Consider the following 26,841-nt stretch of genomic DNA (forward strand, 5'->3'; position numbering starts at 1 on the left):
TTTCCCCTTTTTCTTGGGTCACTGGTGTTAGTTTTAGGTGGGTGGGTAGCAACTGGCACACAACGTGTTCTGCGATTGTCTATCCTTATTTGCTGTTCTAGTGCCGCCATTTTGATGATTCTCCATGCTTGCTGGATTTCTTGCTGTGCATTGCCCACTTCCATTTTGTTTGATAGGTTCGGTCTTTGATCCTTTCTAGTCTCTTCCAGCTTAATATTCTTCATTTATAGCATTAAAAAAGACAAAACCTTTAACAATGACTCTTCTCCTGCTCCCCAGTAGTACGTATTTTTCCAATGTAACTTGAATCGCCTATATTTTGTTTTAAGTACTACTGCGATGTCGTATTGTTTGCGGATGTGCTCCACATGTTTTTGAGGCCGGCCGGATGGTTGTAGGCCCGTATTTGTTACATGATATTGCGCAATAAAGGTTTAAAAAAAAAAAAAAAAAAAGACTGTGCTAATTCAGGCTCAAAGGGAATGGCTAGATTAGTTCACACCTGGATGTCACAGGAAGTTCAAGGTTATGTAAGAAGGCTACTTGAGTAGGGGTTAATAGTTGTAGTAAAGGGGTGGGGAGTTTAAAGGGCACAGTTACAGTTAAACAGATCTGTAACAGTTACTACATTTCTTTTTTTAGTTGTGGGGGTGATTTTTAGAGGAGGGGGTAGCTTAATATAGGTGAGATCATTTGTATAGTGAGGTTTTAGTTTTGTGATGTGCCCCTGTTCCAATAGAGCGGCCTTTTTCACACAATCCTGGTGTCAGTGATCCGTTCTGCTCCCTTCTTCCCCAATAGCATCACTGATCCTGACTGAGGTTATTACAAATGGAGTAGGCCATTTGTGACTTGTTTGTAAGAGAGTGAACGCCCTCTTATGTTTGCACCTCACTGCATCCTTGTACTCTGGGCATAGTGCTTTGAAATGTGAGAGTAACACTGTCACAGTTACCACAGTAGTACACCCCACTGACACTGTTGGTGACCCTCAACATGCCCCCTCCCCAACCCAGTGCCTGTGGAGGGACATCGCCCGATAGTAAACACTTTAGTATTAATGCGCCACCATGCAGAAGTGGAGGAGATTGCTGCTCACAGAAAAAATCATGGCTGGGCAGTACCCGGGCCATCACTGGGACTGGTCTACAGAGGCATCATACCAAAGGCAGACATACTTACATATAAGAACCGCTCAGAGGGAGATTTACCAAAATATTGGAATATATTTCCCCCTTTTTTTTAAGTGGGTAAAGTTTTCTGCTGAAGAAAGCAACAATAGTGTTTTCTGCTCAATAAATCAGGAGCTTCTTAGCAAAATTGGTAGTGTTGGTATATGTGCAGAGGTGTAATATTTTGTATGGTTACCATAGACTCATGCCTACAAGCCTGCCCGGCCCATGAAAGCCTGTATCAAAGGCCGCACTTACCTGAGTGAAAGGCACTTCGAATTTGGAAGATGTCGGAATGAAAGTGGTCTCCCACCCAATGGTAATGACTGGATCTTAGCTGTAGCCCGGCTCCAGTACATCAAAAAACGAAACCTGTATTGGCAAGGCTTGTCTTGACCATTCACCTGCAGCTGCTTATTACCTCAGTTTAGGAATTGAGTATACACAAACAATGTGTACCCTACCACCATCCTTGCCTCATCAGAGGACCTGAATGTGCTCTTTACACCTCAGCAGTGATTAGAGGAGGACTGACAAAGAAGACCTTTTCGTCATGTGACGGTGAACCTCCTGAAGTGATGACTTTGCTTGGTGGCCACATTATCCTTCATCACCAAGCCTTTGTAGGACCTTCTCCCCCACTGTGGCATCCACGGTACCTACAAATATGACAGGAGCACAGGCATGTCAACAGCCTTTTAGCCTAGCTGTAGGAGTAACTCTCCTGGAGCTTTACTTGGCTATTCTCCAGACTATGCCTTGCTGTACAGGGACCAAGCATTTAGCTAGCTTGCATGCCAGATCAGATCTTAAAGAAAGGCCTGTAATGTCCTTTCGGTGCCTCTTTATCCTTGTGAGCTCACACCCCTCCACTTTCCTCTCTTCCATTGGCACATTTTGTCTTTCTTAAAGATGAGGTGCAAGCACGTAGCTCCGGTGTACCTGACTCTTCACTCTACATTGACTGCCAGCTATGACTGGAGACACAAGATCTGCACTTCCTGCTAAAACGTCAACAGCTCACAGTGACCGCCAATGTGACGCTCCAGTAATGACCATATGCAAAGCCCTGTTAGCTGTTTGCCCTACAACATGGGTACTCACAAACATTTTGCACAGGGGCCACAAAGTACGGTCGATGGTGTGTCCTGGGCCGCACTGATGCCAGCAGGGTGGCAGTAGCGAGTTTGGTTGGGTCAGGTTTTGTTTAATGTTAAATTAACAGGCAAGCATTTATTTGGAGGTTACTAAATGCTTGCCTGGTTATTTAACACTTGTTTTCTGATTATTAGTGTTCAGCAACTAAACAGTAGCTCATGCTTCTGTTCATCAGGGGGGCCGCATGGAAAGGTCAAAAGGGCCTCAAGCTTCTCCCGGGCCGTACTTTGAGTATCACTGTGCTACAGCAACTACTATTTAACTACCATCTGTGACGCTCTCCCTGTTCCTCGTGACTTCTTCCACTATGAAATGGACTCTTCATTCTAGAATTTAGAAGGTAACTATTTCAGTGGGACTAACCTGGTCCCTGTGTCTAGCCCGTGCTCCATCGTAGTCAGCCTGAACTAGTGACTTTCACCTGGTCTTGTCCGACAAGATAACTGTGAGTGGCGCCTTAGGCTTTTAGGCACTATGGTAGCCTGAAATGTTTGAAATTGCATATCACTGGTTCTACTGATTAGATTTTTGTCATTTTGGTGTCGTCATTTATGAAATGACGTGTGTGTCGTGTTTTACTGTTTGTGTGCTGCATAATGCTTTACACATTGCCTCTAGGTTAAGTCTGGCTGCATTTGTACTATGCTACCAAAGTGTTAATTATTGGTTAATTTAGTGACTTTTGTGGTTCACCCTCACAAGGAGTGTGGCTGTTGCTTGAGAAGGGCTAACACCCCTCTCCATCAACAACCCAATTTCTACCAATTGATGTATGAACACTTTTGCCTCTAAGCCTAGGGTGCACAGCCTTGATGATGATGATGATATAGGTTTGTTATGTGTAGGGTTGAGTATCCTGAAATATTTTTGTCTTTAATTCCAGGCAGTTGTCCTACTTTGAGGTCCACGTAGAGGCTTTTAGACACCTGGGCACCTTTGACTGATGCTGAAGTGTGTGAATGATGTTTTCTCAGATGCAGATTTGTCCCAATCCCAAATTAGTGGGTTGTCTGGATGGTAACTAAAGAAGTGTAAATGAATCAGAAGTGATCATCGGGGGATGATGCCTTTTTTATGACCATTTAAGACTAAGAAGGCGTGGTTGCAAAGCCATTGCATGACATATAGGAGCAGCAGGGTATGAGCGGGATCTCACTTAAACTGTAGACCATTGGAGGCTGGCGATAGTGTGCCTGAGACAAGGAAGGTCCCTGAAGATAATGGTGCCAGGTTATCACAATGGCTAATCTGCTACAGGTGGTTAATGGGGACCTGTGTCCATTTGACAAGCAACAGAGATCATTACTGGAGTCTATTGGTGTTTGACATGAAGTCAGGTGTGTTGGAATGATCCCTCTCCATCCCACAAATACGGCTAATAAAGTAGCAAGCAAGAGTCAACTTTTTAATGGATGGTTATTCTTTGAATGCTTCTTTGGGGGGAGCCCTTATCCGTAAGGAGTGTCCTTGAGGATAAGGGTTCGCTCCAAAGGTGCTATAATAATAAGTGCTGGGGCTCAAAGATTTGCTCAGAATTCCGTGCCTGGTCATATCGAAGATCAGGGAGACTAATACCAAGACTGTATAGTCTTCATTATTCCTCATGCCTCTTTAATCCTTCTTCAAACACCCCTACATCTCTCACCTACAGGTTCTTTTTTATCTCTGTTCTCTCTCACCATTTTTCCATCTTCCTCAGTCTTTCCACCTTTTTTTTATTTTTCTCTCTTGCTCTGGATCAAAGTCTGTTGAGGAAAGAGAAGTGCTTCCCTCTAAATATTAGTACAGGTGGGCCCCACCTGCAACCACTGGCTCAATTTGAACCCTGTTTACATTTCTTTGGATCTGACTGTGGTGGGCATCACTTCATAGATCACAGTCTAATGGATGTACCAAAGCCCTACACATCCAATAACATTGACCACTCTCCAAAATGTGATGGTTAGCATGGCAGGCCCACATCGCAGTAACGAGACAGTAGAAGCAGCAACATAATTTAATGAGTCATTCTTGTGTTTTCATTCGATTTACTTCTTAGGGCCGGATTCTGATGTGGGTTGGAAAGCTTCCCGACTGAACCGGTTTGGAAATGGTTTCGGACCCACTCGGATCGGGAGAGTTCGACTGACTGAGTACGATGCATCCGGATGCTTCCAGATACGATTTGATTGGACTCCCATTGACTTCAATGACTTCAATGGGAGCATATGTTCCTAACCGCATCCTAATTGGGCGCTGGGTCGGGAAGACACGTTACCGATCCGATTTGGATGGAGCAAATGCCATTAGGAGGCCTTCCTAACCGCATCAGAATCAGGCCTTAGGTGGGAATACTTTCCTAACCGCATTAGAATCAGACCCTAAATGTTTTAAATTGTACAAATCTGGTTTGATGGTCATCATAGGCAGTAAAAGAAGCTGTAAAACACATTTAGATCTGGATAAGCTTTTTAGGTGCCTGTACAATGAACACCCACCAGCCTGGAGTTAGTTGTGATGGCGTGATCAATGTGAAGCTATGCGAAACGTCAGTTGCTGTTGAAAGTACACGACCATCTATCCATGGTTCTATATTGGAATTAGTAAACTAGACCACTTTTATGCTGCAGAAAGATGATACAAGGACGCTAATTAGCTGTATGACTTCCGAACATTGTATTAATTTTAAACCAGTTTGTGATATCACATTGAACTGTGTCCCGTGCAGACAAAACATTTGCACTGCTGGATATATAATCTCATCGCAGACCATAGATCTCATGAGGAGTTTTCCTGGTTTCTTATGCTCTGGAAACACAAATCTAAAGCATTGCCAACTCCAGGAGAGTTGCACAGTACCTCTGCCATTTACACTTGAATATGCATTTGTTGTTGTTGCCGAATGATCTATATCCTGCTATATCCACATGCAGATCTTAACTAAAATACATGTGCATTCTGTTGGAGATGGATCAACACTTGCTTAAATGCCAAACTTGTTCTGCAACACCGTGTCTGCCACTTTCCAGAAGTTAACTGACTAGCGTTAAGCTGTTGATTGGCCTGTTAACATATGTAAACAGGTGGTTGTTTATCGTGGCGAAACCTCTCTAAATGATGAACCAGGATAAGAGCTTCTGTTGCCACAGAAAAATACCTAAATGCAAGTCAGACAGGATTCAAATAATAATTTCTTCTTTGCTGTCTGAGAGTCATGTTTACATCAGACACTCTTCTCAAAATATCGGTTGCTTTAAGAGGTCTCTCTGACTTTAGAAAATTGGCAAGCGTAGTAAAAATCTTTTGAGGTCTGACGTTTTGACTCCTAAAGGGCCTCTTACCGAGTCATATACATACTGTCAAACACTGTACTGCTCTGCTGGGATTTGAATGACTTCATTTGTAAAGTGCGACGGATGCCCGATGGCTTCATGGCGCTATGAATTACTATAAAAACAGACACAGTAACAACCAAAACCCCTAACACAATTGATACGTTTTTCAAGCCTTTCTAAAGGAATAACGTTTCTTCAAATAAGAGGCTTAGGTACAGCAGCATATAGCTCCGGGCTGGCATTGTGCTGGTGGCGGCCACTGCGACAATGTTTGTTCGCGCCCCCTCACCACCTCCACCATGGATTCCCTAACCACTACCTCTTCACCGTGCCCCTCAAGTCTCCATAGCCACTGTCTTTCTGATGCATTCAATAAGTTATATACCCCTGCTAGTGTAGGGTGTCAGAGCATTTTGCATTACGCACAGTACACAAAGACAATCAACCATAGGTGTGTAAATCGGTGTATAGGAAATGTTACATTAGCCAGATGGCTACAGTGTGTAGGTTTGACATGTCATCCATACTGGTAGGCAGTACAGTTTTAGAGTACTTGGTCTGGAAAAGGACATTAATCTATGCTCTATCTATACTTGGCAGTATGATCTGCATGGCACACGTTCATTGCAGCATATTAACCCCTTGTGCTATTTAATGATCAGTCAAAACTTCAAATAGACAAAATTCACTCTCCAGGAAGAACATTAATCACCGGAGCTATCTTGACACTTTTATTGTTGCCTGGAAATTGCTGAAGGCAAGGAACAGGTGCTTTCAAAAGCAAAATAAACTTGCAAATTGGCGCCTCCTGAAGTCTGAACCCAGTGTGGTGACATCGGTCGCACAGGCCTGATAAAGCTTTACATTGAATGTGCATTTCAATTGTAAGTCGGTGAAGAATTTCAGATTCCTAATCAGATTTTGCGAAGGTTAAAATATAGCCTAGCTTCAAAATTCTGAATGAGCTGAAATGTATGCAACAAACTAGGGAAAAGCAACGGGGACAATGCAAAGGGAGCTAAATACAAGGCATCTGCGTGGTCCAGACGGGAGCTGGTGATTGAATTCACCATTGTAGCTCTAAGATTACTGGGAATAAATGGAAAGTTTTTACAAAGGATTTTGGGCTGAAGAAAACACGAGGAGAATACTGAATTAATTTGCAGAACCTTATTATCTTGATTTTTCCATGTGGAAATGTCAAATTCTTGACTTTTCCAGTGGGATCGGGGTGTAGTCTAACATTAGTGGAATAAAGAGGTGGATTAGGGATTCTTTCAGCCAAGAAGAACGACCTTTAGTTTATACCCATTTAGGGCCAGATGTAGGTAAATTCAATTTAGCGAGTCCTTAATAGCGATTTTTACTGAATTGCTATTAAGGACTCGCTAAATTGAATGTAGAAAGGAATCGCTAAAATATTAGTGATTCCTTAAAATTCCTTATTAACTAATCGGAAATTGAGATTCCTATGGGCTAGGAGGCCCATAGGAATGAATGGGAAGATATTCACTATTTGCGATTCGGTATTAAAGAATCGCAGATAGCGGGAGCTATTTCAAGGGTGCCAAAGTGTCAAAAGGACACCCTGTTCCACCCCTGAAATGTGCATTTGTGCACATGTGGTGCACATCCATGCCCTGTGGGCATGAATGTGTGCCACATGGCACTTTGAAAAAAGCAAAAAAGTGCTTTTTTACAGGAAATTGCTAATTACCACCAACTTGAAGTTGGTGGTAATTAGCAATTCCTTAAGCCTAAAGTGCACTTTCTTCTGTGCTACCTACATTGCATTTAAGGAATCGCAATTAGCGATTCCTTAAATGCAAGAGCAAAATAAGGAATCCCAATTTTAGCAATTCCTTATTTTGCTAGTAGGTTTAAACTCACCCACATTGCTCTCAGCCAAATATCGGTCGGTAATGCAGAAATTCTGTGAATTTCTGCGTTACTGCTCGGCATTTAGCCACCTACATCTGGCCCTTAGCCTCCAATAACTATGGTTCATCTAATGTGCAACTGCAGATAGACATCTTGAAAGTACCCCTGAATCTCCCAGATTTATTGAGTCCTGGGATAAGCTGCATATGATATTATCCTAACACCAACTTCTCTAGCAGTGTTGGCTAAAAATTGTGTATAGATGTTAAAGAGAACTGACAATAGAAAATATGATGGACTATTTTGAATTATGCAGAAGGTATCTAAACCTTTCTAGAGCTGTTTTGATTATTCCTGAATTCTTTGTTGAACAAGCATTGGCAAAGAAGCCAATGAATATTGCTTATGAGAGCGCTATTGGCTTTCACAATATCTTTTAACTGTGTTGCACAGTAGTGGCATAGTGCTTCTCCCATCTGGCCGGTGGGGGGGAGAGGTGTTAGATGTAGGGGTCTCTAGTTGGCATAGGTAGGTACCTGTGACAAATAGGGACCCTTGCGTCTAGTCCGGGTAAGGGGGTACACTCCTAAAATAACCCCTCCTCACCCCCTTGGTAGCTTGGCACGAGCAGACCGGCTTATCTCAGAGGCAGTGTGTAAAGCATTTGTGAACACATACAGTAACCCAGTGACAACACTACAGATGGACACCACACAAGTTTTATATCAAAAATAAGTATTCTTTATATAGATTTAACACAAGACCACAAACGACAAAAATCCACAATACTGTACTTTAAAATGGTAGAATTGGCTTAGTTCTCTTTAGATCTTAAAATGCGACACTTTGAATCAATGTACCTTAAGATGTGTCACGCAGGGCAACGAAAGTGTTGCAGGAAAGGTGATGCGGTAGTCCCTGGCACGCAAGGACGGTGATGCGTTAAAGATCGGGTGCAAAGAAACGAAGATGGCATCTTCTTCTTGATGCGGCACGCTTCTCTGATGTTGGGAGATGTCTCGACTCGATGCATCAGCTGCAGCGGCGACACCCTTGTTCAGAGATGCGACAACAACGGCTTTGGCGGCGAGACTCTTCTCCCTCAATGCGAGACGCTTCCGCTCGATGCGACAGCTGCTGCGGCGACACCCTTGTTCAGAGATGTGACGACAGCGGCTCCGATAGCGGCACGCTTCTCTGTGGATGCAAGGCGCTTCTGCGGTGCAATGCGTCAGCTACAGCAAGGACATCCTTGTTCAGAAATGCGATGGCAGCGGCTGCAACACGCTTCTTCGATGTTGCGAGACGTTTCTTGTGATGTGGTGCAATGCGTCAGCTACAGCGGTGACACCCTTGTTCAGAGATGCGACGGCAGTGGCTGCGCCGGCAACACGCTTCTTCTTTGTGAGTCGCCCTTCCAGCCCCTTGCGACACACAGTCCCTCAGAAGGTCCAAAACAGCAGAAAGCACTTCCAAAGAACTCTAGGGAAGCTGGTGGTTGAAGTCTGTTGTCCCTGAGACTTCAGTAGGAGGCAAGCTCTTCTCTCAAGCCCTTGGAGATCCTTACAAGTTGATGAAAGTACACAAAGTCCCTTTCTCCTTTCTTTGGCAGTCAGGCAACCACTGCAGGCCAATCCCCCAAGTAGCACTTCAGCTTAGGGATAGTCTCTCCCCTGTTTCTTCTGGTTCCCCTCCTCAGCCAAGGTTTCTTCTTGTTGTCTAAAAGTGATCTAATTTTCTGGGGTTTGGAACCCCTCTTTCATACCTAATTTCTCTTTGTTCCACGAATGCAGAGAGGTCTTTGCCTAGTCCAAACCAGTTCTGGTCAGTCCCTGAGCACTCTGTTGACATGACTCCTTCTTTCCTTTCAAAGTGCAGGGCAGAGACATCAGACGCACCACAGGAGGTGGAGCCAGCATTGTGGAGGGAAAGCAGAGCCCTGGAGCACTCTGTTGATATGACTTCTTTCCTTTCAAAGTGCAGGGCAGAGACATCAGACGCACCACAGGAGGTGGAGCCAGCATTGTGGAGGGAAGGCACAGCCCTATTTAAGTCCCAGGTGCAACTCCTCCCTCCCATCTAGATGCAGATCTCGCTATTCACCACTGGGCTGACTCACCCTGTCTCCTGGAATCCCCCAGCCCCTGTCACTCAAACTCCAGACCAGGAATACACAACCTAGCAGAGGCAGGCTAAGATAGTTAGACAAGAAAATACCTACTCTCCAAAAGTGGTATTTTCAAACACAGAATGTGAAAATCAATTTCACTAAAAGATGTAATTTTATCATTCTGAGTTCAGGCATACTAAACTCGAATTTCTACCATGTTCCCTGAGTCAGTTAGGATTATAAAATGTAATAATCTAACTGCCCATTCTGGCCTATGGAGAACAGATAGCCTTGCAATCGTGAAAAACGAAAATGGCTGTAATTCACTATTAGGACATGCCACACACACCAGGGCTTGTCCTACCTTATACTTACAATGCACCCTGCCCTTGGGCCTACCATAGGGGTGTCTGATATGAAGAAAATGGAAGGTTTAGGGACTGGCAAGTGGAACACTTGCTCAGTCAACATGGCAGTACCGGACTGCACATAGGCTCTGCGATGGCAGCCTTAGACACACTTTTACGGGCTGTTTCTGTGGGTGGCACAATCAGTGCAACAAGCCCACCAGCAGCATTTGGTTTACAAGCCCTGGGCACTCCTGGTGCACTGTACTAGGGTCTGACAGGTAAACCAAACCAGCCAATCATGGAATCACAAATTCATACATTCATTTATAATAGGGAGAGCATATGCACTTTAGCACTGATTAGCAGTGGTAAAGTGCCCAGAGTCATAAAACCAACAAAAACAGGTCAGACAAAATAGAGGAGGAAGGCAAAAAGTTCAGGGATGACTCTGCAAAAAGGACCAAGTCCAACAAGAGGAATCACAGACAATAGGAGGGAAGTTATATCAGACGACTGCTCCAGGAACCCCATGGAAGAGGCTTGAGTAGGAAAAAAGGAGAGCGAAAAGGCTTAAAAAATGGTGCGTCAGTGTACGTCAGCAGAGTTTATCGCATCAACTCCTGTCCATAGAGGAACGCAGGCTTGGGTACCTGGGTTTCGGTTAATTAATTTAAACAGTGTGTTTGCATTTTAAAGCGGAGTGGAAGCCTGGGTACCCCCAGTCCTCTCTCAGCACGCTGTTCTCAGCTCCTGTTTCCAATTCAGCTGCACATGAGCTCTACTGCCGCTTACCCATTGGTGGAGTCGTGCACGCGCCTTACCAACTAACATGTTACTGCACATTCGCAGAGCGTGGGTCTGGCCACTGCTGCGCCTGCTGTCGCACACTCTCCTCATCTTGATAACTTGCTGCCGCACCTCTCCGTAGCAGAGTTCATCAAGCTTTTATATGCTGGTTATGGTGTTCAGCGTGTAAGCAAGACAAGGGAGCAGCAATACATGCAAATAAATAATATATGGGATTCATTGGCTTTATCCATATTTTTTTTTAGTGGTGTGTTGTGCTGTGGTGTGGTATGCAATGGCGTCTCATTCCATAGTGTTGTATGTCATTCTATTGTATAGTATGGTATGACCTGTCATTCTGTAGTATGCTATGTGCTGTTGTTCTATGGTGTAGCATGCTGTGTCATTCTGTAGTATGGTATGGCCTGTTATTTCATGTTGCTGTATGGCTTGTCTTTGTATAGTATGGTATGGCCTGTCATTTTATAGAATTCTATGGTATAGCCTGTCATTGATTAGTATGATATGGCCAGTCATTATATTATATGGCATGGAATGGTATGGTATGACCTGTCATTGTATGGTATGAACTGTCGTATAGTAAGGCATGGCCTGCTGTATGGTATGGTATGGCTTGGCCTGTCATTGTACAGTATGGTATGGCCTGTTATTTTATCGTATGGCATGTTGTGGCTTGTCATTGTATAGTATAGTATGGTGTGGTGTGGCCTTTAGTTGTCTAGCAGAGTATAGGCTGTCGTTGTATAGTATGTTATGGCCTGTAATTGTAGAGTTTATTATGGTATGTTATGGCTTGTGATTGTGTAGTATAGTATGGTATGGCATGTCATTGTATGGTAGGGTATGGTCTGTCATTGTAGAGTTCAGTATGGCATGACATGACCCGTCATTGTATAGTATGTAACACCCTCCTACTGAGCCTATGACAGACCAAAGACCTGCTGACCTTCAGGAGGATACTCAAGACCTGGCTGCTCGATCAGTAGCCCCTCTCCCCTCCAGCGCCTTGAGACCATCGCGGGTATGTAGTGCGCTTTACAAATGATTGATTGATTGATTGAGTATGGGATGGTCTGTCATTGTATGGTATCAATCAGGGAAATTGTAAGCACACTACTCACCCGTGAGGGTCTCATGGCGCTGAGGGGAGGGGGGATAGGCAGCTCCGTTCAGTCGAAGAGCCAGTTCTTGAGTGTCTTCCTGAAGATGTTTAGGGATGGGACACATCTGATGTCAATCAATAGCTCATTCAAGGTCTTGGCCACGATGTAGGCGAAGGCTCTTCCACCTGTTTTGGCTCTGCGGATGCGCAGTTTTTCGGCGAGGTTGGCGGATCGGAGGATTCTCTGGGTACGTGGAAGGAGATTCTCTTGTTGAGGTATTGGGGCCGGGTGTTGTGAAGGCATTTGTAGGCGTGGGTGAGTATCTAGAAGGTAACTCGCTTCACGAAGGGGAGCCAGTGGAGGTTAAGCAGGTGTTGGATGATGTGTTTGTGTCGAGGGATACCGAGGATGAGTCTGGCTGCGGTGTTCTGTATGGTCTGGAGTTTGTGGAGCAGAGACTTGTTGATCCGGCATAGAGGGCGTTTCTGTATTCCAGTCTGCTAGTTATGAGTGCGTGGGTGACGGTCTTCCTTGAATTGGGGGGATCCATTTGAAGATCTTTTGGAGGATGCGGAGGGTGTTGAAGCAGCTGGAGGCGAAAACGTTGACCTGTCTGGTCATGGAGAGGGAGGGGTCGAGTACGATGCCGAGGTTTCGGATATGGTCCGTGGGGGTTGGTGGGCTGACGAGGGCGGTTGGCCACCAGGTGTTGTCCGATGCGGAGGATGAGGACCTCTATCTTCTCAGGGTTGAGTGTCAGGCAGCTGCTGCTCATTACTTCCTTGAAGTTGAGTCTGGTGGTGACAGGGTCCTTGGTGAGGGAGAGGATGAGCTGGGTGTCGTCGGCGTAGGATACTATTTTGAGGGGCTGAGAGACGATCCTTGGGGTACTCTGCAGTTGAATTCCGTGGGTTTGGAGTGTAAGGGTGGCAGTCTGATACTTTAGGTTCTTCCGGTGAGGAAGGAGCGGATCCAGTCGTGGACGGTTCTCTGTATGCCAGCATGGAGTCTTGCGGTGAGTTTATGGTGGGAGAAGGTGTTGAACGCTGCAGAGAGGTCGAGCAGGTTCAGGGCCGCGGTGTGTCCTTGGTCGAGGAGGGTGCGGATGTCGTCTGTGGCGGCGAGTAAAGCGGTCTCCTTGCTGTGGTTGCAGCGGAATCCCTATTGGGAGGGGTCCAGGATGGAGTTTTCTTCGATGAAATTTGTTAGCTGGGCATTGACAATCTTCTTGGTGACTTTGGCTGCGAAGGGGAGAAGGGAGGTGGGTCGGTAGTTCTTGACTGAGTGTTTGATTGATTGCATTGCACAGCCTGATTTTCATGTCCAAACGCACCCTCTTAAAAGTACGCACTGCAATCACCTTAGAACAACAGCTGTGAAACCAAGAGGTTAAGAGGGGAGAGTTGTGGGGGAGTGGGGAGGAGAAATAGTACCTCAGTCACATCAGGAGCAGCGGACAGGTACTGATTAAGTTTGATTAATCTGCGCTTGGTCCCTGCTTCACTGAGGAAAACAGAACTGACGTTTGGGCAGCCCTGGCCAATTAGGAGGTAGCAAAGAAGACTGAAACTGGAGCCAACAAATGGTAAGCAATGGGTGGGCTGCAAGTCCTTTACTGAACACAATAGTGTAGCAAGCGGGCAAAAACGCTTGCAGGCTCAACCCTAAAAATAGAAAGGCCTCTACACTCCTAAATAAGAAAGTGCCCTTGCAACTTGCGCGCTACAAATATTGTAGCTACCCATAGAAGGCTCAAAGATAAAACAACGTTCTTTGGTAGGTGTTACTGTTTAATTTGGACGGGAACCTCGTAGACATAAAAGACCGCTTAACAAGGTGGTGAATTGTGTTTCTTCTAAAACCTCTGATTGAAGGTGGTGGCGGAGGAGGTGGTCTAGTGCAAACACCTGCTAAAGGCTGGCTTCGTGGTTGCACTGTGTATTGCTTGTGGCAGTCATGGTCTGATATGCCAGAGCCTGGACTGAGGAAAGCTACCTGTACTGAAGTAAAGAGAAGCAGCTGTTTTATTTCAACAGTGTGTGCAAGATATACATAATAAAGCCGATCTTCCAAAGTAGTCTTCCCAAGTAGTTGTTTTTCGTGGCTAATCGGGGAGAATTCGACTCACACCGGAGATCGTGATTTAAGATGCACTTGTTTGCGTGTATAACCTGGGATGTTTATAGGATGTCCGTTGCCCTCCCTCTGATCTAATTAACCCTCTCGATGTGTGCACAGTAGAATACTGACTTGGTGCCCTGGAATGGTACATAATGTGATTATTACGGCCACGTTACTGTACCTTTTTGTTTATACTACTATAGTTAAAAACAAAGCAATTTTGGCCAACTTTAAATCCCAAGAAACGAGCCACATCTTCGTTAATTGTATTTTGTTCTGTAACATTTTGGAACACCTGCCAAATGTTGTGAAAAACGACTTTGAGAGCAGAAAAGGGACGCTGGAGAACAGGTACACGCATGTGGTAATATGATCATTTTTATGCGGCCAGCCATCGACAGTGGCAATTTGATCCATCTCTGGACCTGTATGGACAGCTTGTCTAGTGGTGTCCATCATTATCACGGATCTTTAACAGTGCCGAGTTAAACGCTGTGGAGGCGCGTGGGAATTCGACATTTCAGGCCCCCCTCGCAAATTATCTCTTAATACCCAATGCACCAGATTTGTTTTACAGACTGACAGCGGCCAGAATGTGAGCTTGTAAGCGACAAACTGTTATGTGAATCTGATGTCTCAGGTTTATGTACTTTGAGGGCCGGATTGGCTGTAGCGGTCACCGGGCAATTCCCCGGTGGGCCGCAAGGGTAGGGGGGTCAGTTTTGAGCCCCTGGGGGTCGTTTTTGTTACATGGACGTTTTAGCAGCATAGCTGCAAAGTCTGCCCCTGTAACAAAATCATCCAAAACTGGCCCTGGCAAACAGCTCGGTCGCACCCCCCAACCCCTTGGGGGGCCTGCTGAGCACTTTGCCAGGGCCGAGTTTGGTTCCCAGTCCGGCCCTGTGTACCTTACGCTGTTATTGGGTACATTACATTAATACAGTATTTTCTCTATAGAGTCTTTAATGTAAAGTTTTCGTTTCTTTGAGTTGATTCATTTTTTTCTATCTTTTAGAAACAATATTTAGGAAAGCTTGATTGTAATTCTCTTTCAAGATCAAATCAACCTTATTTTGATCCGTTGTCGATGGGCCCCTAAAAGGAGTGAGGCCCTTAGGCCGATGCCTACTTTACCTATTTGGTAATCGGAACTGATCATTCACTATTTTCCTCTATTGATCGTTATTCCAAAATACTTAACTGATTCCCCGAACCAGCGTAAAGGATGTTGTGACTTGTAGCAAGCATTGGTGGAAATACCTAGGACTTCTCCCAGTAAATATTTCCCAGATATGGCACTAAAGGGCACCATTCCTCGACATCCTGGAGGAGGTTACTTGCTGGTCGCTTAAGAGACAGTAGTATGTCCTCTGCATGTGGCGATACGATCAGGCGTCCTTTCGTTAATGTAAGCCCCTGCTGTTGATGATGATCACTGATCAAACAGCCAATGGTTCCAGAGCAAGAGCAAATATCTGGGGCTTGGTCAAAATGACCCTGAGTGCTTGGGGCAGGCTTGGAGAGATGGTTGGCCTGCCAGTGGCCTTTACCTTCTAGGACTGTGCATGTCTGTTCACACACTGGGCCGGGACGGAGTGGCCATGCATTCCGACGGGCATTTCCCTTGGGTGGGGAGGGTCACTGAAGGCTGTTTTTTGAAGGTCGATGCACGCGGCCCGCCTCCTTCTCCTGGGTTACACTCTAGCCAAAAAGAAAGGGAAAGAATGAAAAGGAGGCAGGGTAGACAAAGGGGCGGAGTTGATATGTTTGCCAGGGCTCCTTTTGGTTCTCAGTCTGACCTCGACGCTGGTGTCTTTATTTGAGGTTGGTTGGATTCATTCACAGATATCGCTCCCTGGTATCTAGTGTCAAGATTTAAATTAATCGATATGTCACAAGTGAAGCTTTAATATCCTTATCTACAGAATGTCAAAATTTGTTTATGCACCCACGTTTTTATTGTTAAAGTAATATGGTCAATGTTTTCCTAATGCTCCTCACTGTGTACTAAAATAAAATACTTCTCTGGTTCACATACTCTGTATTAAAATGAGTTATGGGTTATTTTACAACCCAATGACCCATTCATGGCTTTCTCTTCACCTGTACCATTGCAGTCCCTGTGTGCACTTACTAGGGAGTAATGCTGACCAGAGCAAGGGAGGGACATGCCAAAGCAAATCGCCTATTGACAATCCTGTTTGTATTTAAAATGTGTGTGGTTGACAAATTCTGTACACAGCAATTCAAGTAATTTCCAAAATGCACAGACGTTGCTTAAATGCTCACAGTAGCAGCGTTTCTAAGCAAGTCTTTAGAAGTTGACGATATTCAGGTCTCATATTTTTGTTTTTATTTTTTTACAGGTTATAATTGGTCTTATTTTGGTGAGTAGTGTATTTTTTCTAATTTCAGTATTTAAAATGTATTTTACTCTTTTAGTACTAACCAGGTTTGTATTCTCTCTCGATCTGTAGATCAGTATTTAGACGTGTACATAAACATTCTTTTGCAAGTCTAATGCACGCGTGTGATTGTGTGTGTTGAAAGCAGTGGCCCTGTGCAGTGTCTATTAGGAACCCTTTTCCCAGGAGTCTCCTATGCTGCCTCGTCCATTTGAAGGTGAGAACAATAACGCTGATAAAATTACAAATTGTTTGCTGGGGTTTAGAGTTACCGCGAGCTGCTAACTTGTACCTCTGACTTCCTAAAGTGCATCTGGTTTTACCGAGAGTAGCGAGGGATTACTTCAACCAATGAGAGCAGTGGCAAATTTCTTTCTTGTGCATGGAAACATTTGGTAAGAAATCTATACAATGTCCAGCCAGCTGGACATTTACTCCAGTCTCTGTAATTCCACTTGCCTCTCAAGAATTGGAATTTGGGTTTGATGACTCGGATGGTACTGGATTCTCGCCAGCCTTCTTGGAAACCAGGAAATTAATGTTATTGCTCCCCTTGAGTTGAGGCCTCCTGGTACATTTATGCTATACAGGGTAGACTTTTTAAAAGTTCATCCTTCAGGACACACCAACTTCCTCCTTGTGGAAGGCAGTGGGGGAGGGAATGTTCTGAGAATAGGCAAAGGCTGTCTTTGGTTTTATCAATGAGTGACTGTTGTTCTGCAGGCCGCTGCTCTGCCTTCTCCGGAGGCATTCTTGATAGATCCTTCAGGATTGCCTGCAAGGAACATTTCTTAGATTCAGGCAGCCTCCTATCATGGAAGCGTTCTTGATCTTTGTTAGCCGCAGTATGAAACTGGGCGGCATGGTTCTGTACTCCCTACAGTGTGCTGAAGAGTTTGGCCATGGTCTCATGGGACTAATTCAATGAGACATGGTTCTCATTATGTAGGGAAACGAAAAGGGTAGGAAGTCACGCTGGCCTTCGGGTGGTATAATGCTGGACTTGAGTATATGTATCCTAGACTTGAAGCGTGTTGCTTCCCAACCAGTAACCAGCTAGGAAGCCTCTTCAGTCTGTGAATGGAGGTGTCATCTTACAGCATCTCCTTGCTCTTCATAGTGGATATGACAACTCCCGGGTAGGGCATAGTTCCTTATCCCAGTAGACAGAAGAAGCAGGGATAGGAGCTTTCATTGCATGAGCAGAAGAACTAGCTGTTGTGCTTTGATAGTGCATGAGCACCCTCCAATTTCTTCCTTTTGGAAATTATCAAACTGTGACCACACAAGCATTTTTCCAATTGCAGGGCATTTATTGCAGGGAGGTACATAATGGGCATGGATTCATTTCAGCTGGTCCTGGCATCTCTCGAACATTTCAGAGACATTCAAGTCACTCTGCGAGATCTGATCATACACTCTTCACTCTGTAAAACATACTCTAGTAGCTTCTCTTGAGGTTTGGTGGGAGGTGGGAGGAAATGGGCTGGGGCGAGTAGACCTGGGTCCCTTCCAAGGACTATCAGAATGGTGTTTTTGAGGAAGCCAGCAAGTAGGCTCAGTGAGTTAGGTCCTTGTGACTGTATTTTTGTATCTGACCAGCTCAAATCTGACACAACCAACATAACTTTTTAATCTTAGTACCTTTAAATATACTAATAGCAGTACTCATTTACAAGGATTTGAAACCGGAAAACTGTGGCATTAAGTGTTGCATGAGAAAATGTATCAACTATGGGTGTGTCTCTGCAAGCTTTCTCAACACTACATTACATCTTCTATTCCCATCTTTCGACCCCACCCAATGTTCCTTCTAATTATGTTTTTCTGTGTGCAGCACTTTTCTGCACTGTGTGCATGAGTATTAAAGAGCCACTAAGTGAGTGATCGCGGTAAGTGAGCTATCATGTCCAAACGCGTGGGGCTGGTGAGAGGCCTCGCCAGGATGACTATTCTACACTGATAGTATACTTGAAGTATCTGCCCAGTTATACAATTTGGACGCCGAAAAACCTTGCCGGACACTGTAGGCAAATGTTAAGACCTACCTAGAATGCACTGAATAAATTGGGCATAGGTTTTATTAGAGTGCAAAATTCTGGGGAATATTCTCAAGGACTTATCGCCGAGTTAGTGGCACGTTATCGCACTTTATCGCAGCCAAAGTCGCGATAAATGTATCGCCCCATTCACAAGCTGGTGCTAACATCCGATATCACCAGTTTCCTTGCGATACCAGCCGCAAAAATACATCAGCACAGATGACACCGGCAATTATCGCTAATGATATGCAGAGTAGGCGTTCCCTTGCAAAAAGCTGCGACAACACCACTTCGCAACATTCTCAACGACCAGCCAGATCAGCGCTAAGATCAGAAAACAGGCGATAAGGCGCATTAGTAGCAGGGATTTAAAACCTCCCCTTACCTGGTGTAAAGTCGGATGACAACCTGCACCAGAAAAGGGAGCCAAGCCAAGAGCCACACCTGAAGAACAACAGATGCCATGGAGCTGCTGACCATGCAGATCGGACAGGCAAGTGGGCCATAACATCCACCGCCACTAACCCCAGGACCCTCCCCAGCACGGGGCACTACCCCCCCCTCGGACAAAGATGTTATATCAACTTTACAAAATCATGAACAAAACAATTCGTCTGATGTCGCACAATTGCAACATTTAACAGTCATGTGTGGTCAGAATAAGGAGAATCATACATTCATCTTAGAATTTCCCCAAAATTGTTTTATCTATACTACTATTATAAAGGAAGAACTTTGAACCTTTGAGGCGGGTAAACTCGGGAACCACAGCGCCAATCCACACACCCGATACATCGTTGTAATCGTCAGGGTGTGCAGATGGACATAGGCTATATAAACTTAATAAATATGTTATTTAAAAAATTTACCGAGAAAAAAAAGTAGTCCCTTGGAAGAAGCGCCAGCCGCGACGTGCGTGCTGACGTGAGGAGCGTGAGGAGGACCGGCGTCCTGGAGCGCGAGGAGAACCGGCGGACATGGCGCGGGGAGGAGCGGCGGACAGGCGGTGAGGAGCGGCGGACAGGCGGGGTGGAGCGGTGAGCGGCAGATGAGGTAGGTTATTTATTTATTTAGTTAGGAGCGGTGAGCGGCAGAAAAATGAAGCAAAAATGACAATCATGAGCAAGAGGAAGCAAACGGACCATTACAAAAGTGAGCCAAACGGTGCGTTACCGGAGGAAAAAGTTACGTGTGCAGGTTACAAAAACGTACATCGTGAGCAAGAGGAAGCAAACGGAGCATTACAAAAGTGAGCCAAACGGTGCATTACAGGAGGAAAAAGTTACGTGTGCAGGTTACAAAAGCGTACAAAGTAAACATAGAGCTATAATACTGCATTACAGGAGGAAAAAGTGACGTGTGCAGGTTACAAAAGCGTACAAAGTAAACATAGAGGTATAATACTGCAATATATGGAGGAAGGCTCCGGGGGACCCACGGACAACGTTGGGGCGGGCGGGGGCCCTGAAGCCTAATTGCTCCCGGACACGTCGGGACGGGCTGCTAGTTCAGAATAAACCCAAAACAACTATTTTGAAATGTCATGGCGGGTCTTCTCAGGACAATCTGTAAGTCACAGCCTGCAAGACAAAATTCTAGATAAGAAGGTGTATCATGTGCTCATCAGAGGACAGAGAGAGAGAGTGAAAAAAGAGAGAGAGGGAGAGAGAGGGAGAGAGAGAGAGGGAGAGAAAGAGAGGGAGAGAGAGAAAAAGAGGGAGAGCTAGAGGGAGAGAGAGCGCGAGAAAGAGCGAGAGAGGGAAGAGAGGGAAAGAGGGGGAAAGAGGGGGAAGAGAGGGGGAGAGGGAGAGAAAAAGAGAGCGAGAAAGGTAGAGAGAAAGAGAGGGAGAAAGAGAAAGGGAGGGAGAGAAGGGGAGAGATTGAGAGAGAGAGAGAAAGAGACCGAGAAAGAGAGGGAGAGAGAGAAAGAAGGAAAAAGAGGTAGAGAAAGAGAGGGAGAGAGAGTGCCGACACTGCAGACACAGGATCATTGCTCGACTGCTGCCACAGGTGTCTCCAACCATGTGCCCGTATACACTGCAGTCCACCAGGTCTCTTATCTGAAACAGAGTCCAGAGTCATGAATGGCAGAGTCCATACAGTTGCACACGCCATCACTGCTTGCCCGCCCCTGCGCACCCAGGCCTCACTGCTCACCTTCCGCCACTGGCGTGTCTCCAAGAGGTCACACCACCTGCCAGTGCAAGCTCTAAGCCTGGGGCCCGCGACCATGGCAGCCTCCACATCATGCAGCCCCGCACCACGGGCCACAAGGTCACACACTTGATTCTGGGTCTTGATTTCGCAATGGCAGAGATCATATCAGTGCACACGGCATCATCGCAGGATGCACACCCGCTCAGCTCTTTAGGTGCCACACACTCTGTGACCCGCGAGGCAACGCCACGTGGCGGTAGGCCCCCACTGCCCGCTGGCTCAGGCCTACACTGCGGTCCAGCAGGGCTCACACAAATCCTTACCAGTCTGTACTGCCAGCATTGGACATCATCGCAGGCTGCATACCCGCTCAGCTCTTTAGGTGCCCCTACCTCAGTGCACCGAAAGTCACCGTCCCATGGCAGTGTACATGTGCCGGCCGCAGTGTATCCGGTGCCACCAAGTCATGGACCCTTTATGATTGAGTCTTGTGGTGCGGATGCCATCATGTCACCAGTGGGGAATGTGACGTGGTAGGGCCCCTAGGCCCTCATGCATAAATAACCACACGGATACACCCAGATAGAGAGTGGAATTGGCGTCAGCACGTGCGCCCGGCCCTTTTTATTGGCAGGGTCACATGTCCTGTGACACGTATGCTGGATGAGTGTGGTGGGGGTGTAAAAAAGCACATAATATATTTGTTCTTTGTATGTATATTTTGCTTTTTGATGCATCTTTCGACAAATTAAATTGACTATATTTATTGTATTTCTAATAAATTCTGCTTTTTTGTATTAAAATTTTTTGTATCCATATTGTCGCATTCTCCCTGAATTTGTACCTAGCTTGTTTCTCGTCATCATTTGTGAGACTTCTTTACGTTACAGTATTATCATCTGGCAGGTGACACCCTTCTCCCTCGCCTGCGAGGGTGGATTCCACCTTATTTGCTGTGGTGGGGGTGTAAACCAGCCGTGAGGGAGTGGCTGTGGCATGCAGACAACTAGACCTGATGAGCAGATCACTACAGGGAAGACCTGGGACATGTAGCGTTGTCCCTCCCTCCCCCCCTGTGAGCGTAAGCGGAGTGGGCTGGCCTGGCGTATGCCAGTCCAGCGTAAGGGTATGAAGGATGTATGACGTTACAACGCATACTTTTAGCACGCATACCATTACAACGCAATTTTTACAACGCAGGATCCATTACAACGAACTACCATTACAACGCATTTTTATACATCGCAGATGCCTTTACAACGCATACCATTACAACGTAAGTATTGGTAAGTATATAATATTTTTAAAAATGTAAGTAATTAAAATTAATATTATTTAATTTAATTTAAATTTAAATTTATTTAAAACCCAAACCTAGCCTTGTACCCTAAAAATACCCCTGTACCCCAAAACCCAAACCTAGCCCTGAACCCTAAAAATACCCCTTACCCAAAAACCCAAACCACTAGCCCTGAACCCTAAAAATACCCCTTTACCCAAAAACCCCAACCTAACCCTGAACCCTAAAAATACCCCTGTACCCAAAAACCCAAACCTAGCCCTGAACCCTAAAAATACCTCTGTACCCAAAAACCCAAACCTAGCCCTGAACCCTAAAAATACCCCTGTACCCAAAAACCCAAACCTATAACATTTTTAATATAATTATATACTTACCAATACTTACGTTGTAATGGCATGCGTTGTAAAGGCATCTGCGATGTAAAAAAATGCGTTGTAATGGTAGTTCGTTGTAATGGATCCTGCGTTGTAAAAGTTGCGTTGTAAAAGTAGTCCGTTGTAATAGTTGCGTTGTAACGGTTGTTTACCGGGTATGAACAATGACCCTGGGGCTCTGGGAGTGGTTCCATCCTGGACTGGACAAGGAAGTAACTAATTTGTGTGTCTCTGTTGTAGTGTCGGCGCCACCCGGACCGCAATCGACAATGTGTCACCCTGTAACTCAAGTCCCACAACATGGGCAACATGGATGTGAGGGGGAATCACTGACCCTACACTCATCCATACTTCCACACTTGAATGATCAAAGACATTACACATCTGTGTGAATATGAATATTTAATGCACATTCAGGTGGAGTGTTGAAGCTGGAGCAGTACAGGGCCATGCAAACCCCACTTAACATTGTTGGCCCGTGGAGGGCCAGCCAGAGTCCTTTAGGGAATGACCAGTTAATCGGAAGAGGAAGAGTACAGCCCGCAGTCTGAATGCTGTGTCATTAGTGACCAAACAGAATATGGCAGTCCATGTCGAGGTCCAAGGTGAGTGTCGCAGAGAGTATTGAGGGACAGTGGAAGGTGATGATAAAAAGGGCAGAACCAAGCAGAAATCGGCCATATGGCAGAGATGAATGCTACTGCGTGCTTCTTCCTATGAAGGCAGATTCGCACGCATCTTCGTTCTCTGCAGTTTCATGTGCCTCACATGTGGGTGGTGGTGTTCTGTCTCCAGCACTGTGTGGCAGTGATTCACGAGTGTCTTTATTGGCACTTTTCCATTATTAGTGTTCATATATTGACTGTTCCCAATTTATATTATCCAATGCATTTCGGCAGGATCTCCCGCCTTCATCAGGGAAGTATTTCTCGGCTGGTTACTAGCGAGTAACTCTCGGTGGTTTACAACATGTGTACGCGTTCTAACAAACATGGAAGTAGAAGCCCGTAGGATCTACACATGTTGTAAACCACCGAGAGTTACTCGCTAGTAACCAGCCGAGAAATACTGCCGAAATGCATTGGATAATATAAATTGGGAACAGTCAATATATGAACACTAATAATGGAAAAGTGCCAATAAAGACACTCATGAATGAACTTTAAAAATTCTTTTTGAATACTTATTTCGAAAACTTTGGAGCTGAAGAATCAGCAAAAACTTGTGCTCAGGGTGACAGCTAGACTATCATAGTACTGCTGCTACGTGGATTATTCAGCACGTTCCTGGTGGGGAACGATACCCTGGTCGCACAGAAAAAACAACAAAACGTTGGATTAAGCGGTGCACTATCCCACACCTCTAAGCTTGTGGCAGCAATGCCATGAGGAGGTTCTTTAGGGCATTGAGGAACCCAGCTACCTCTCGCTTGTGTGCAGCCGTGGCAGCCGCTCTTTCTGCCTGCATCCGCTCCATGTTCCTCCGCATGTGTCCCAACTCCCGGGTCACATTGCTGGAGCCACTCTGACTAGACAGTTGTTCTTGTTTCCGAGTCAGGACTCCAGCAATGTCAGCCATGGATCATTGGAGAGCATGGAGCATAATGTGGGTGTCCTTTAGGGACTGTGAGTGGTCCCTGATGGGACTTAGACACCCCCGTATGGCATCTAGTTTGGCTGCCATGCGGTCGAACCCCACCCGCACCTGTTCAGCCAGCTTCTATTGGCACCCCAACACACGGAGTTGGAAGGCCATGTGTTCTTCGTGGGGGTCCTGGGAGACAGCCGTAGTAGTGGGTGCGTCCTGCTTTGTTGTCTGTGCAGGGGGTGGTGTCTCCTCGATACAACTGGGCTGGCCTGCTCCTGGAGGTGGGGTGCTGAAGCTGTCCATGAGCTGTTTGAGGGCGGCGGTGTCGATGGTGTGGTGGTCCTCCTCGTCATCAGAGAGGTTCGGCCTGCTCTCCAGGAGGTGTTGGTTTTCCCTCTGCAATGTGAAGGGGAGATGCAGTTTAACATTGTGTTCACATGTATGTTGACGCATTGTACATGTTTACATAGAGTCTGCATGACAGTGTACATTGTGACTGTTTGGGAGGAGCTGCCTATTTGATGCGGGACAGTGGACATTTTGACAGCATCACTGATGTGTGTTTGTACTTGTACATTGTCAACTCACATTTCCCTGCAATGCCAAATGTGATTGGCCAGTTTCTACACACAAGCGTCACCAGTTGTGTCCTCTGTTCTGTTGTGGACATGTTGCGGTTTGTACCACAGCGTTGTCAATGTTGATGTGCTCTGCATGTTATGTGTGTGGCTGCATTTTGGGAGAGTCGCCCCTGCAGCTCTGATTTTGCTGCCCCTTATCCCTTTCATGTGGTGTGCCTTTAACTTCTGTGCTTATACAGTGCTGAGATGTTGCATACTAGGGTACATTGGTCTCTTGGTGAGAGTTGGGGGTCTGGGGCATAGTTTGTCCTCAGATGTGCTATACTTAATTGTGCATGTGTGCCCATCTCCCGCCTCCCCCCAGTTCCTGGTCGTTACTCACCCTGGTGCTGTTGTGTCGGGTAATGTTGAGCAGTGTCCGGTCCCCCAAATCCTGCCACCATCTCCCCACTGATGACTGTGGACACCATTTCCTTCATATGGTCCAGCTCCTCCTGTAGCGCTGGACTTCCACCTCCAGACTGCATTGCTGCTTTCCGGTTGTTGGCGAGTTTCTGTTTGGTTTTGCGCTTCACATCATTCCAGCGCCTCCTGACCTCTTCCATTGTCCTCTTCAGCCCTCCGACAGCATTCACCTTGTCCACGATGGACTGCTATATTCCCTTTTTTGTTGCCAATGACACCGTGGAGGTGACGAACAGTAGTTGATGGTGTTCTACCACCTCTGACTGCATTGCGTCTTCCTCTTCTTCTTGTTCTTGCCCTTCCCTGACCCTGAGGTCCCAGGCTGGTCCTCCGGGGGGCTTGTGGGGTTCTGGTTGTCCTCTGTACTTTCTCCGGCTATCTCCATTGTGCTTCGCTGTTGTTTTGCTTATGTTAGTATGTTTTTTTTTCTAATTTTATAGTGATTTTTCCCACCTGACGTGTGTGACTTGAAGGCCTGGTGAAGATTATCGCAGATTTTTTTTATCGTAGTTGGGCCCATCGCAACTTTTTGCGCGTTGGGGTTTACATTTTTTTTGCCGTCCCGGTAATTTTATAGCGGACATTTGACGCCTTATCGGGGACATATCGCATGTTCTCGCTGTGTTGTGAATAGGACGTTAAAACTGAGTTATTTTCCCCCGATAAACGGCGATTTGAAACATTGCGATAACCTATTTTGGCGATGATTATCACACGTTCTCGAATATCCCCCTCTGTGTTTTAAACTGACCAGTAGGGAGCTTTACTTTCTCTCAATGACTGTTTTCCTTTAAAACAAAGTAATACGAAGCTGATAAAAAAACAAATTTTTTGAATGTGACAACTTTCACTAGTGAGCTCTTCCACAAGCAAAGAAGCACTGCTGCTGACTTACCTGCCGTTACCTAGGTGGAGCCGGCAGTGATTGTTAGTGAAGCTTCTATGGCAGCTTTGCACGTTGAGCACATTCTGTCTGAGCCGCTTGTAGTGCTTCTGACCATGTACTGACTGTCCTGTACACTGTATACTGCAAGGCACCCTTGCACTGAATTTACCTGTGCTCCGCGTGTAGAGGCACACTACACTAGTTGCTAGGCAGCTACAAATATGCTTGTACGGGAACATGCTGTGCTGCTGGCTTTATTGCTCAGTATTGTTGTTGAAACTGATAAAAATATAATCACCAGGCATGTGCCAAGACAAATTGTCTTTGTCAGTGCTTTCTTTTTTGTTGGAGGGCGGGGTAAAGGCGGTTGTGCCCCCTTAACTTGCATAGCTGTGAGCGCCGCCCAAGACATAAGGAGAACTTGCATCTAATGTCATTTAATCCAGTTGAGGTAAGCATCCTGGGATTTGTTGGCCCATGTGTAAAGCAGGACCAATGAAACTGCAGGTCACAGCATGCTTGGTGCTGTTGGCTGAAAAGCCTTGATTGGCTGAAAGGCACCATTTGGCCTTCTGCGTGCCTCTCAAACAGGGTTCCGTCCTCGACATGGAACTGAAACCGCTCTCCTAGCGGTAACTGAAGAAGCAAGAACTGTGTTGGACCAGGGCAGAAAAGTTGCCATCATTCTATTAGACCTTAGCGCCGCGTTCGACACGGTTAACCATGTCACGCTTTTACAACGCCTGGCGGACTTGGGCGTGTCGGGCGCGGCCCTGGAATGGCTGACATCTTTCCTGGCTGACCGTTTCTTCCAGGTCTTTGAGGGCGAGGTGGCATCCCCTAAACACCCTCTCAGATGTGGGGTTCCTCAGGGCTCCTCCCTGAGCCCCACTCTGTTTAATGCCTACATGGAACCCCTAGACAGGATAGTCCATCCCTTCGGTGTGCGTATTGTCACCTACGCAGACGATACTCAACTGGTGGTCTCTTTAGACCACCAGGACGGATCGTCTAGCACCCTAGGT

The 26,841-nt window shown here is 45.9% G+C and overlaps 1 protein-coding gene and 1 long non-coding RNA gene across 4 annotated transcripts in view; one reads left to right on the plus strand and one right to left on the minus strand.

Moving 5' to 3' along the window:
- Window positions 1-26,841, minus strand: part of LOC144826670 (uncharacterized) — a 418,667-nt gene that overhangs the window by 221,310 nt on the left and 170,516 nt on the right. The window lies entirely within an intron of this gene.
- The window catches only part of CA12 (carbonic anhydrase 12), a 242,470-nt gene that overhangs the window by 21,934 nt on the left and 193,695 nt on the right, over window positions 1-26,841 (plus strand). The window contains exon 2 of one of the 3 annotated variants that reach the window (XM_078685263.1): window positions 16,383-16,403. The exons of 1 other annotated variant lie outside the window; for it this stretch is intronic. In XM_078685263.1, coding sequence (XP_078541389.1) covers window positions 16,383-16,403 — 21 coding nt within the window. Of the gene's footprint in view, window positions 1-16,382; window positions 16,404-16,530; window positions 16,639-26,841 lie in introns of those variants that run through there. One more of the 3 variants, XM_078685265.1, reaches the window with a different exon arrangement.

The sequence above is a fragment of the Lissotriton helveticus genome, chromosome 3_2 (genome assembly GCF_964261635.1).
Source record: "Lissotriton helveticus chromosome 3_2, aLisHel1.1, whole genome shotgun sequence".
Lineage (NCBI taxonomy): Eukaryota > Metazoa > Chordata > Amphibia > Caudata > Salamandridae > Lissotriton > Lissotriton helveticus.